This window comes from Falco biarmicus, chromosome 1 (assembly GCF_023638135.1).
Source record: "Falco biarmicus isolate bFalBia1 chromosome 1, bFalBia1.pri, whole genome shotgun sequence".
Taxonomy (NCBI): domain Eukaryota; kingdom Metazoa; phylum Chordata; class Aves; order Falconiformes; family Falconidae; genus Falco; species Falco biarmicus.
In genome coordinates this window covers 15918250-15932324 of record NC_079288.1, presented here as the reverse complement: position 1 = coordinate 15932324, position 14075 = coordinate 15918250, and the positions used below count along the sequence as shown (strand labels likewise).

Here is a 14075-nt window from a genome sequence, read left to right as displayed (position 1 = left end):
CAGCCCATTCCCATTCATCAAGGTGTGGAAGGATGATTTTACAACATTTAGGATGTGTTGAATAAAAAGACACTTACTTTTGAAATACGTTTGCTAGCTCTTCAACTGAACAAGTCTTTAGCAATAATGCTTCAGTCCAGCTGTGCTTTTTTAAAGCTACTTTGAGCCATCAGCTTGGAGAACGTGCTGTCTAGCAGAGCTCTGCTTTAGCCACCACTTTGCAGCCGATTCAGAAAAAAAAACGTCATGGCACAGTGGTCTCCAGTGCTTTATCTCTGGACACTTTCACTGGCTGTCAACAAGCGTGATATCTGGAGAGAGGCCTAAGACCTCTACATAAATGAAATGGCCTGGTTTATCCCAGACTTGGATCATGGAAGCCTTTTTTTGTTTGTTTTTGGCCTGAAATTAATAGCGGGAGGGGTGCAGGGTGGAATCTAATACCTTCTGATGCCAAGTAGTTGTCATGAGGGAGAATAGCTGAGTCTGGTCCAGAGCTAGAGAACAGTTTCTCACTGATTTCCTAAAGCAGAAAACCCAACAGTCTGAAAATGTTGACCAAGGCAGCTGGCAAGAACGTGGTGTCTGTTTGCCGTAGGTGCCAGAACATACGATCACCTTAAGAAGACAAGAGAGGAGGAGCGCCTGAAGCGCACTATGCTTTCTGAGGTCCTGCAGTACATCCAGGACAGCAGCGCCTGCCAGCAGTGGCTCAGTCGACAAGCTGATATGTACGGTTACAGTAAGGCTGGGAGTTTTACACACCTGTGCTTTAGTCAGCTGCATCAAACACATTTTGCTGTGTGACAACAAACACGTTCCCAGTTTATTGCAGTAGGAACAGTCCACAGAATTCAGCGGGGCGAGAAACTGCAGATAAGAGCAGTGGTGCTTGTTGCACTACAGACAAGGAGTGACTAGTAAGGGCTCAAAGCCTCGCTTGTCTGTATTTTTATATTTCAGGAACTTAACTGCCGTTAATAAAGTCACGGAGGGAAATGAGGTCTTTATGGATATTAATGAAGGCACAGATGACACTTTAAATGTTTCAGATGATTTTAGATGTAGCAGCATTATTAATGTGTAGTCACCCTGCATAAGCACTTTGATTTAGGGAGCAAGCTGCAATGCAAAGGAAATGCATCCTGTAAACCACATGGTCGGAGAAGATGATCTGTAATTTCCCCAGTCAGTCTCCACTGAATTTTTTATTGTCCTACCCACCCCCTCCCTTTGTTTTTGGGTTGGTTTTTTTTCTTTTCTTAAAACAGGTTCCAGGCATGGTCTTCAGTCTGGGAGTGCTAAATATTTAGAAATCCTGTTGACTTCAGATCAGCACCTGGGTTATGCAAGTTGAATTGTATAATTATTGGAGTTGGGGAAGAAGTAGTTTCAGGGCCAATATATGCAGTTATTCTTAAAAAAACCATGAAGGCAATTTGAAAATTTCCTTTCTTTTCAGTGATTCCGGCCTGACTCCCACAGTACCAGTTCCTTCAAATTCAGGTAACTGTTAGATGACGATCTGTGATAAAAAGCCAGCCATACATAAGTAATATTGTTCTGACAGCCTGCTGGAGAGTGGCTCTTTTGCTTGAGTGCTAAAGTATCGGTCCTTAAGCCTCATAGTTAAGCACTGCTTAAGTCAACATTACCTCAATCTGCAGCTCATTCCACGTGCAAATCCTGTAGGAGTTTTTGATGAATTTCTGACTACAGGTAGAAAACCTATTCTAAAGCTACATTAACAAGGCAGGAAAGAATTTTCACATGAGAACAACATTTTATCTTTAAAAGATCAAGCTAATCCAGGTTTTTAGTGAAGCTGTATAGCACATGCCATATGACCCTGACAGAAAGCAGATTTGGGAGGGCAGAACACCAAAAAACAGTTGCTGAGGAACAGGCCATGGGTGCACCAAGCACCCCAGAGTGACAGAATGAGATGGCACGGGTTGCCTATGCAACTTCAGTTTTCCTTTCCTATGAATATGCTTCTATGTTCTTTAATTCTGTAACCGCAGACTGTGGCTTTCTGTTGCCAAGAGGAACCCTAGTTCTTTCAGTGCTCTGTGAGGACAGATTCAGGGGTCAGTCAGAGCCCTTGTGGACAAGACTTCTATGAAATCCCATCTCATTTGTTGAGGCCACAGGGTGATGTGCAATGAATGAGACTACGATAAAGTTTTACTATAAGGCTGTTAAATGTTGCCAGGGAAAACTGGCTTCTAGCTCTCTCTCTCTCTGCGTCCAGTTTTTATGTGGATGCTAATAAACAGCTTGAACCAAACTTCTCAGAGGTGGACAGCAAGTCTCTATGTTCTTCCTCATTTCTGCCAGGTACCTTGGGAATTTGGGTCAGAATACCAAGCAATTAGTCATTGCAGCAAGCACTATGTTTTAAACATACTTGGTGATCACTGAGATCTGGTATTTTGGAGACAAAATAGCATTGTGTATCTCAGGCCAGGCATCCAGAGCCCATGGAATGGGGACAGTACCCCCCCCCCAGCTGAAGGGCTAGTGTAAAGAATGAAAATAATTTTTTGTGAAATATTCAGTGGCCCATGAAGGAGAAGAGCCCAAGAGAACATGAAATGTTTTGCCTATGGAACTCAGACAGCATGCATTGTTTACAACCAGTATCACATGTTGAACAAAACCCAAACAAAATACCATATAGTTGCTAATTAAGCAAACATCTTGCATATTGAATAAGGCAAGAATACTGTGGAAAAACTGCCACGTGTCTATATAATTAAAGGCTGCATCATACTGAATATACAAGAGGGCAAATTAATGTTGCTTAACTTCACTTCTAGATTTTGAGATCTTGACTTTGCAGCCTTAATATGTTTTCTTCAATATAATTTGTGTAATTTCCTAGGTTTGTAAAAGAATAAAACCGTATTCTATCATGCCTCATCATAGCAAGCTCGTTCCAGGCCATAGAAAGAGGAAGCAGTGGTTCAAAATAACTTCTGCACCTACCAGAGACTCACTGCTCCGGCTTCTTTCTAGCCCTTCAGTGCTCTCTCTGGTCAGGCTCCCCTCACCCAGCCAGGCTCCCATCTGTTCCCTACAGATGCACGGGAGAAAAAAAGAGAGACTCCCCAGTCCCAGAGGTGGGGACCCAGGCAGGGCAGGGTCTGGAGCAGCAGCCAGCACAGTCCTTGGGAAAATGGAGCTGCAGCTTTCCCAAGATCTCATCACTTTGCCAAATTTGGGAAGTTTGCCCTGGGATAGAGAGACCTATGTCTAACGGGGCTAAATATGCAACCTGCAGCATGGGGGCAACTTTCTATAAATGTAAATTAATAGCCCTAGCTTTGTTCTGAGCTCTGGAAATTAAAACAGAAATGCTATTAGGAAAAAAAACAACAACCAAACCTGCAAGTAGAAAGCCCGTGTGAAAGTTTAAGCTCCACCAGTTAAAGTTCAGCAAAGTTATAAACAACGGTGAAAGTGAGAACTATCAGACTACCTTGTGATAGATTTTTCTTTCAATATGGTTTATCATAACAGACAAAAATACATCCACAAACTGCATTTGCTTTACGATATTTGCATGGTACTTAAAGGCCTTTAAAGAAAACTCTGCTTCATGAAGTCGTCAGTAACGCCAGAGAAATTTTCTGCCAATCCCATGAAGAGATCTCAGCATCTTTGTAAGATGCTGGTTTCACACCCGTTGGGAGCTGGCCCTGTGTGCTGTGCACACCCTCCGCAGGCACTGCCCGCCCTAACCCCAGCCAGAGCAGCCTGTGCAGCCAGAGGTGCAGCCCAGCCAGCCGCAGCCCCTGCCCATTTGACAGAAAACTTGCTTTCCAGTTCCTCCTGCGAGCCAGCTTAGCAGTGCAAGAGGCCTCATGCGAGTATTCGCAGTGCTATGTCAGCTACAAAACCGTACCTTTTATCAAATCAGTGAAGGTTTTACGCTGAGCCCTAAATAACCCATGTCTATAAACACTCAGATCATACTGGCTTAACATCACGGGGATGTAATTGCCTCTGTGATAACACAGCTAAGGAACCGCCACCGCCACACTGCTCAGAGGTCCTCAGTGTTTTCCCTTCATGTCTCTGCAGGTAGACGGAGTGCCCCACCACTGAACCTCACGGGGCTCCCGGGCACTGAGAAACTCAACGAGAAGGAGAAGGAGGTGAGGAAGGGAACAGAATGGAAAGATAGTCTGTGTACAACTTTCTCTGCACAGTGCAGGGGTGCTCACACCATCTGTCTCAGGTGCTGTGAATGTCACCTCAGTTATACGCCCTGACTGCTCTTTCCTGCTCATAAAAATCATTCAGGTTTTCCAGTTGGCTTCTTAATTTCAGTTACCGTACTATACACACAGCACAGCTGCTGCACATTAGCTTATTTAGCAGAGAAAGGTGGAGAGCACCAGGGTGTTATTATGTGCTATTATAACATCCAGAGTATGACATCCTCTCTGCCTCTGTTGTGAGGCCGAGGCGAGCAGGAGGGTTATTTTTTCTTAATGAACATTGGTTTTGAAACCGGCAGAGGATTTCATCAAGGGCTTCACCGGACAGATCACTGAAACTGAATAGCGGAGTGCTTTCATTAGAGGTATCTCACAGCCAAACCTCAACCAGTTATCACTGGTTTTTCACTGTAACACTAACGTGACCCACGGAGGTGGTAACTGTATTGTTCTTTTCATGTGGTTTTTTTCCCCTTTTTCTGCTTTACAGTGCATATACCAAGCTGTTTGTATGCGCATGTGCAAAGGATGGAATCTGGCTTTCTTTAAGCCATGGGTTCTTAGCGGTGAGCTCAGCCTGGCGCTGAGATGTGCGGTCCCGTATGGGGTGCACCTGTATGGTCACCTAAAGCAATCGGTGGCACAGGGAAGGTAACACAGAGCAGACAGAAACGGGGCTGCAGCCCCCAGAGAGGCAAACAGCGAGCAAGGGGCCTGCCCTGTGTTTGTAGCTCAGTTTCTTCTGCATCTCAGTGCAGGCTTGCCCTCTACTTCAGTGAAAGGCAACACTGGAAAACTAATGAAATAAAATATTTTTGGGTTGTTTTTTATAAATAATCTGTTCTTAGATTGTCCAGAAGGCAGATGTCAGTGTATGTGAATTGCAGATGTATTTCAGACTTTTCCCTCTGCGTAAAAGCTGTTTCCCCTTCACTGGAGATGGCAGCATTGAAAATCAGATCACAGATTCGCCATGGAACATGGCATTTCTGGCTCCACTCAGCATATAAATAATTGTGACTAGGACATTAGTGTATATGGGGAATCTGATTTCCTCGCCAGCTGAGACATAAAGTCTGAGTTCCTCCGAATTCTGCAATTTCCTATCAATGAGGAACAATTATTAAGCATTTCCTTATTAAAAGGAGGAGACAGCCAGTACGTCCATTGGGAGCGGTACAGCGTGCCATCTAGAAGGTGGCTGGTATTTGGGAGCTAACTGGGAGCATCGCAACCCACCAGCAGCGCACAGGGGCATGTGAAAGCGATTCCTTTTACCAAACTTCCAAACGTATAATGCCCTCCCCCCGCGCGGTTTCCATCCTAGGCTTGGGGGGGGGGCGGCATTGTGTGCATCTGCTTTTGTAGAAAGGTATTAAAGACTTAGTCTGCAGGGGATTAATAGACAGCTGCCCTCCCTGGCTTTCGTCCAGCACGCTGAATTGCTGGTTGCAAGTCTCTTTGGCATGTGTACTTCCCGTGGTTTGTAAAGAACAACGCCCACACAGGACACACTCATAGTTACGCTCCTGTGAGCCCAGAGCTTGCTTTCATCCTCCTAGTTTATTTTTTAAGTCAGGAATGTTTTTGAATGCAGCAGCCAGCAGGCTCCTCCCCTCCCTACCTGTGGATCGAAACAGCTCATAATGCAATTACTGTATGCCTCCCCCATACAAAAAAAAAAAAACCACACATTTAAAACGTTTTCAGGGAAATATTCACAATGTTACTAACTTCCCCAACAGGCATCATGGAATGAAAGAGCATGACAAGTGTTACTGTTTATTAACTTCACCTTTTGTTTTCCAGCTCTGTCAGATGGTGAGGTTGGTCCCTGGAGCCTATTTAGAGTATAAAGCTGCTTTAGTGAACGAGTGTAACAAACAAGGAGGCCTGAGACTGGCGCAGGCGAGAGCACTCATCAAGATCGATGTGAACAAAACCAGGAAAATCTATGATTTCCTTATCAGAGAAGGGTACATCACGAAAGCCTGAGGACAGACATCATTGCTTTGGCTGGAGCAGGCAGATGTGGAGAAGCTTTGAAGTCACTTTGACAGCGCTGAAAGATTTTAACAGCGTTGAATGAAGGACATTTCCTTTTGTTTAAAATCTTTTGGGGCTTTTTTTTTTTTTTGTAAAAACAAGTAGGGAGCTTTGTTGAATTGTATGAATACTGACATTTCTTTGTCTGGTTTCCTTTTGACTCTGCTGTTTAACACTGCTGTTGTCAGAATTATGCTGCCACGTAGCACTGGAAAGAATCATATGCCATATAAGCTAATCTTTAAATGTGAATGGGCATTCATTTCTAACACCTCTTGTAACTAAAAAGAGAATCACGGTACTTTTATGCTGACAGCGACACAGAATACGGGCAGAAGAGTAGCACATAATAAGAGTCACCGTTTGTGTGAGTACAGGGGTATGGAAACACAGTCCCCTCCCTTCTTGTACTCCTTCCTAAAAGTGTCAGCTTTCAAAGCAGATAGCACACGCCTGAGGATACAAAAATAGAGCTTGCAGTGGTCCAGTCTTTTTAACTTAATTGTGATAAAGGATGGGAAAGGACATTGCAGGGAAGCTCCTCAACAGTTGTTACTTTTATGTGATATTAGCACATACCACAGCATGAGAGCACTGTACAAACCAATCAGCTTCATCTGCTCACCACTTGATTTGTGATTGTCAAGTTATATATAATCCCTCAGCTTAGATCTGGGTTGGAAAGGCTGGATGTTGGAAAGGCTGGATGCTACAACCGGAGCAGCCTTTTGCAACGTAAATCAAAAGACGCTCAGGACCCCGACATTCTCTCGCAAAAGGTAACGGCGGAAGAGCAGCACGAACCGCCCAGAGCACGTGCCCAGCCCTCCTCTTGGTGGGACCTTATCCCCTCGGCTCACCGCGAGAGCGATGACATGCCCAGCTGAGCAACAACGCGATGACGAGGTACAGCAAGTTACTCCACACACACACCCTGTCACATCAAATGATCCATGGTACGACTTCAGCGCCAAACGTTTGTATTTTAAAATACAAGTGGATGCTGAAGACGGTTCTTTTCAGATGCAGCTTGGCGTGGTTCACTAGGCAGTGAAGTCTTTATCCGGCAGCTCCATTGCCGACCTGCAACACTCAAATGACATCCCACGATTAACCGAACAGCCAAAGCAGTGGGATGCTGGGTGCTCTCACATTTGGGATCTTGTGTAGAAAAGCCTAACTGAGCTACAACGATACTGATACCTATTTCAGGTGTTCAGGTTTGAGGTTTGGGGTTTTTCCCCCCCCAAGTGTAATTATCCTGTGTACCTGAGGTGCTACTGAATGTGAAGTATTTTGGTTTGTAATAAAATCAAAATGACTTGAAACAATCTTAACATCTGCGTTCCTGGACTCCGAGTGAGACTGTAAAGGTCATGCAGCTGCCTGTATCTATATCCATCAGCTTCTCACCACGAGAGAGAAGAGATAAATGCACAACGGTGGCTGTATGGATGTGACCACTAGATTACCCGGAAAATACAACTATTTAAAGAAAAGCAGCAGTAATAAACTACTGTGGAAGATTAAAGTCTGTAGGAATTTGAATCTGTATAGTCTGGGAATGCCAAGCGAAGGGACAGAGCTAGCTGTAAATCCTTGGGAATGTTTTTCCCAGGTGTCTTTTAACATTAAACAAACAGCCAAGTTACCTTTCCTCTCGCCCAGTCTCCTATGCCATGACTTGTACAAAAAAAGCAGGTGGCAAGCCAAACATCAGTGCCTGCTGTGACTGTCCCCAGACCAGCGACATCCCCACCCAGCAAACCTGAGTGACATCCCTTTGCCCTGAAGGGACCCAGACAGTGCCGCAAGCATGACCTGCTGGGACCAAATGCAGAGCTACCCAAACCTGAGCTGTTGCCGAGCCCTGTGCTTCGGGCAGCGCTAAATTATTTGACCCCCTGGAAAATGTTGGGGGAAAAAAGATCTCTGGAAAGGCAAGAGCTGCGGTCCTTTAACTGGCCGGGAGGGGAACCAGAAAAGAGACTTTTCCAAGGTGAGCAGGAGGGCACAAGGCAGTGGGGAAGCAGGGCTGGGATGTTACCCTCGCATAGCATCAAAGTGCACAAACAGTGGGTTTTCCCCTTTCACAAGGCATCTCCCAAGCAGGCGAGGTAACAGGCTTCCAGCGTGCCCGTCCCGGGGTCAGCACCTCTTTGCTGCTCCGGTTATGTTTTACTGCCAGGCTCTACCACAACGTCCCGTTAAGCCGCAGAGAAAAGGCCAGCGGAGTTGCATTTGAGCAGCCTGGGCTGGTGGAAGGTGTCCCTGCCCATGGCATGGGTGGAATGAGATGATCTTTAAGGTCCCTTCTAACCCAAACCATTCAATGGCTCCAGAAAAGGCCGCGGGGTTACAAAGCTCTGTCTGTGCCTGCTCCAGGCTCGGGGGTGGGATGGGGGCCAGGGGTGGGGGGGCTGGCAGCGCCATGCCCATGTCCATGCACACCATCCCGTGGCTGCTCGCACCCGCCTGGTGTCAGACAGCGACAGCAGGATTTTGGGGGCAGATCAAACCACTTCTAACACCAGCTGGGGCCAGAATGTCCGATGGCGGGGGGGCAGGACGTGGACCCCTTCGCCCAAGGACTTTCAGACCACTTCCAGTGAAACAAAACCGGAGGGACAGAAAGCAAAACCCAGCCGAACGGTGCCAGCTGAGGCCGAGCTCAGCCGCTCGGAAGCGAGCTCAGCTGCGCTGGTTCGAAACAGAGCAGGCTTTCTGCAGGAGGCTCCTCGGGGCACCCGCTCCAGCCAACACCAACACATCCCTGCCCCTCCAGGGACAAACGCCGCCCGCGCTTCCTGCCCCCGCGCTCTCACGAGCACCATTAAACAGAGGGGAAGGAAAAGCCAGCGCTGGGGCACAGGGCAGCCCCTCTCCCCATCACTTTCGTCCCCCTCCTCCCAGCCAGGCGTGCTGCCACGGCCCCTCCGAGCTGCTCCCCAATGCTCGGGGAAGGTGGGTTTGGGGAGGAAAGCTGCCCCCGAGCTCCTGCCTGCCTCGACGCTCCCTCCTCCTTTAAATCCCAGCTCCTCTCCGACTCCTCACAAAATGTCTCCGCCGCTGCCTGCCAGCCCTGGCTCCAGCCTCCCAAGAGCTAGCTGTCGCCTCGGTGTCATTTAGAGCAGCTTTGAAAGGGGGGATCTATCTTTATCCGCGCCGGGAAGCGCCATGCGCGGCTCTGGCACTGTGCAAGTAATTAACAATAATGAAAAGTTGAGGTTGCCATGGATATGCTGTTCTATTTACATCGCGCATCTCTCCCCATCACCCAGACCCGTGTGGCAACCGAGGGAAATCAGAACCCCATTCACTGCCTCGGCGTGTGGTTTTATTTTTAACCGGGATGCTGTAACAGCCGGGCAGCCCAGCGGGACGTGGGGCAGGACAGCGGCTGCTCCTGCCCGGCCACGGGAGCCGGCTGCTTGTTCGGGCTACGGCTTGGGCTGCCAGCAAAAAGAAACCCAATAAAAGCATTTTTCAGATACCTCAAACTAATCGGTCATGACTTTGCTGTAAACAAAAAGGGAAGGAGAGGGGAGCCAGTCCCAACACACCTTTTTTAAGAACTTTGCTGCTAACAGACCCTCGCTTCAGACCCTGCTTTGGGACCAGTGTTAGTTCAGTTCCGAAGCAGCAAAAAAGGAAGAAAAAGAAAAAAAAGAAGGGGGGGGGGAAAGAGAAAACAAAGGAAAAGCAAAGGAAAAGCCACCAGCCTGGGTGTTGTTTTTGGCGGGCTGCTGCGCGGGTGTTGCATGCACAGCGCTCCGGGAGTGCCAGACCTCGTCAGTACACTGCAGGCTCTCAGCTAAGGATTGCAGTTGGCTTAATTAGAGACTCAGGTGAACATGAAAGATTAAATATGGAACAAGGCTGGGGACAGGCAGGAAGACAGCCAGTTTGGGTTAATGTGCCGATACAGGTACCGGCAGAATTAATTACACCGGGACTGGGGTGATGCAGGGAGGCTGCTGCTCCATCCCAGCACCGTCTTAGTCACCACTAATAGCTGGTGCACGAGGTATGTGCGGTATGAATCTTCAGGGCTGTGTTATTTGCCTGTCATTAAAGGCTGGATCGGTGCTGGGGTTGGGGTTTTTTTTGGGTCTTACAGCTGCCGTCACACCAGCAGCAAACGCGCTCGGCCCGGGGGTGGCTCAGCCCTGGGTGCCGGGGGTGCTGGAGCAGTTCCCAGGGCCCATGTCACCGCCAGCGCAGCCCCCACGGCCACCCAGCTGAGCAGGTAACGCCGATAACCAGACACAAGAAGCCCTAGTTTTAGCGCCTGCTCGAATTCCCATCAGGTGGGGCCCGTGAAACCTAAACCATCTCCTTTTGGAGACAAACACTACCGCACTGGAACGGCAGCTTTTCAGCAGTGGTTACAGAAATGCCTGAGCTGCTCTCCTGGCTGGTGTGACACGAAAAAGGGAAAAATCCAAACCCCTCGGCTATGCCCCATATCCCCGCTGCTCTTCCATCAAACAGGTCCAGCCACCTTCCAGGGAAAACCAGCACAGATTTATCAGGGAGCAGGGAGAAAGCGCGCACAGTGGCACAGGAAAAGCACTCATGCTGCCACCCTGTGCCCTGCGACAAGACCCCACGGAGGGTGCGGGGGAGCGACCCCGCCAGCAGCCCCCCAGCCTGCCTGGCTGCTCCCCACAGAGCAAGTGTGGGGAGCCACCACCAGACCACGTGTGTGCTGGGTCAGGACTGTGCGGGAACCCGGTGGGCAACAATGGGGTAGGAAAGAGCATGAGAAACCCAGACATGGGGTCAGGCGCAAGCTCAGGGCATGCAAGGTGCCCAGTGTTTTGGGTCTCTCTGGAGCAGGAGCTGTTGGGCAATTCTGGCTCCACCACCAGCTCCAGCCCCAAGCAGGGATCACCTTTTGCACCAGAGAAAGCCACCTGGCATCCCTTGAGCTTCCCATGCAATCACTGACATCTCATTTCTTTTGCAAAGCCTGTCTGGAAAGTCAATGTTTCATGAACCAGCATCTGCAGGCGCCAGCACTCCCCAACCCTTCCCATTAAATGCGATGGGGACGTGAGCTTGGAGCACCTGTGCAGCACCGGAGGGGCAGGCGCTGCGGGAGCCCGCCACAGGCTGGGCTTCCAGGGGGTGCCTGGGGTCCGTGCGGTGGGGCAGAGACCCCAGCTCACCCAGCCGGGAGGCAGGCGATGTGTGCGGGCCGGGATGCGGAGGGAGGGAGCTGTGCTGGGAGAGGTGTGAGGAGCAGCGAGTGCCTCCGGGGAGGCTGAGCTGCCAGGCCACGTCAGCCCAGCAGCCCTTGCTTCCCCGCCTGGCCACAGAGCCTTTCCTGGGGCGCGGGGAGAGGGGTCGGGGGAGGACACAGAGCATCCCCCCCAGCCGGGCTGGAGGCACATACACCACGGCTCTGGCTTGCGTGGCTGCACAGCCCCGTGACTCAGCAGGCGAGCACCCGGATGAAGCTCACCACACCCTCCCGAGACCAAACAGCACCCCGGCACCCCTCTGTGCCCAGCATTTAGCCAAGGGAGCTGCCAAAATGCAGCCCCATACCGCTGTCCCTGCACAAGGCACATCCCCACACCCCCGCTGCCAAACAAGGGGCCAGGCGATGCGATCAGGGCACCCGCAGTGCAACAGAGAACCACCGTGGAGCAGCTCCCCATGACCCTAGAGAGCCCCCAGTCACCTACAGCCCACCAGGTGGGACAGCAGAAGAAAAACTGGCCAGGAGGACAGTGCTTTCCTCCCTCCGCGTGGTGCGGGCAGCCAGGAGTGGGCAGGGATGGCCGGGCCAAGGCACGAGGGTTGCCCTGGCGGTGACTAAGCCTCGGGCACACGTGGCTCCCCACAGCCGAACGCGGCCAGGTGCAACATGCCTGGACTGTGGAAACACTTCCCGCTTCACCCACACGCCCCGTGGGTCAGAGCATCCCAGGGTTTGGAAACAGTCGTGCACCCCCGCAGGCCCCTGCGCCCCGGCAGCCCCTCTGCAAATATCTCCCCTTGCGGCCGTGGGCTGGGATACGCTGCCCGCTCTGCTCCTCGCTGCCCGCTCTGCTCCTCGTGTCACTGGAAAGCGACCAGAAACGCTGCCGCGCTGTGACAGCCCGCCCTCTGCCTCCCCAGAGAGGCCCCCAGTGACCCACATTCTGCCACTGAAATCGCACGCAGCAACCTAACGCTGGGGTTTTTGTTTCCCCCCATTAAGAAGCCAGAGCCCGAGCGCCTGCTCAGGGATCTCTGCTCCGCGCTGTCACCTCGCATTGAACAAGAGGTGGACGATGGCTCAGCGGCTGGATTTATCCCCAGAAGATTGCTCACTGCCTCCCCTCGGGTCCCTGCTGCTGTTAGGGGGGTGAGGAGGAGAAGGCAGTACCCCAAACCCGTGTCCCAGCTCTCTCAAACGCTCCAAAGGTTCGTTGTTCAGCTGGGACGCGAGTGCTACCGGGGCGGTCAGTGCCGGTCACTCTCTGGTTTCAGCCACCCTGGGATGCAGCTGTTGCTATCAAAAACTGGGAGGTCCTACGTCCCTGGGCTTTTTGCATCACGCAGGGCCCTTTTTTTGTATCACGCCCGTGCAGGCGGCCGAAGGCGGGGAAGAGTAAAACTCTGGCGTAGCCATGGAAACTGGAGAGGATGGATGGATGGATGGCGGTGGATCCCACGGCGTGCCACAGCCCTGTGGAGAGCAGCCATCTGCTCCCCACTCAGCCGGCCTGCGTGACCCTGCAGCTGCTGATCACACCCTGAGCACAGACTAGGGAGGAAAACACCCCGGTGATTAAGCTAATAGCCCTAATGATCACCTAATGGACTGCAGGCCAGACGCACCCCTCGGGAATGCGCCGGGTGCCCGCGTGGCTCACCCCACGGGGTGGGTTTGAGCCCTTCCACCGCCAAGGGCATCACGGGGCGTAACCGCGGGCGCTGAAGCATCTCATCCCCACACAGCCTTCGTATCTCTTCCAAGCGATGCACAAGTTCCTACGGGAACGTGCCCACAACACGACGTCTGCCTTGGAGGAGCTGCTGCTGCTGCTGCCCTGCACAGCCCGGACCGTACCTCTCTGGGAGCGCAGGCTGCCTGCCTGGGGCAGGGGGCCCACAGACCCACCGCCCCCCCCCCACGCTGGGGACGGGGTGAGCAGGTGCCCAAGAGAGCCCTTGCTGCCCACCACCTCTCCTGCGCTCAAGAGCAAACCCTCCAGTCCCCCTGCCCCCCGCACCCCCGCCCTGGCCAAAGCAGCTCCTTGCGGGGGGGCCGGAGGACACCAGCCTTTCGGCAGCACCCAGCCCACCCGCTGGGTGCCCCCGGCCCCCCTTCCCACCGTCACCGCCGGCCGAGTGCGGGGAGGGGCTGACATTGCCTTTTAGCTCTGGCACTCACCGCATCTGCTGCGCCCCTGGGTCAAAGGCCCCCCGAGTTTCCCTCTTTGCATCCTCTAACCCTGCGACAAACGCATAAAGCTCCCGGTGGGGTGAAGGTTAAAAGCACAAGTGACACCAGCATTAAAAACACCCCTGCACCACGGTGCGAGCAGCTCAGAACCGCCCAGGATGAGGGGGGAGTTTATTCCTCATTTAACAATGGCCAGATGAGGGGTTTAGGTTCCTGGGGAGAGGACCCCACAGGTTGCTGGGGCTGCCACCCCAAAACCCATCCTCATCCTTCCTATGTGGTGTGGGGCCGGCACCACCACGCTGCTCCGAGCGCCCCGCTCCCAGGGAGACCCCCCCGAGGTCCCGCTATCTCTCAGCTTCCCGGTAGAGTTGGGGTGGGCCGGGGGGGTCGTC

At 51.6% G+C, this 14075-nt stretch overlaps 1 protein-coding gene across 3 annotated transcripts in view; it reads left to right on the top strand.

Moving 5' to 3' along the window:
* TADA2A (transcriptional adaptor 2A) overlaps positions 1–7606 on the top strand; it is a 31881-nt gene extending 24275 nt beyond the window's left edge. For 2 of the 3 annotated variants that reach the window (XM_056341643.1, XM_056341652.1), the window contains exons 13-16: positions 599–731; positions 1463–1506; positions 4090–4163; positions 6039–7606. In XM_056341643.1, the coding sequence (XP_056197618.1) occupies positions 599–731; positions 1463–1506; positions 4090–4163; positions 6039–6224 (437 nt within the window). In that variant the 3' untranslated portion in view covers positions 6225–7606. Of the gene's footprint in view, positions 1–598; positions 732–1462; positions 1507–4089; positions 4164–6038 lie in introns of those variants that run through there. The other variant, XR_008822284.1, reaches the window with a different exon arrangement.
* Positions 7607–14075: the final 6469 nt, after the last annotated feature.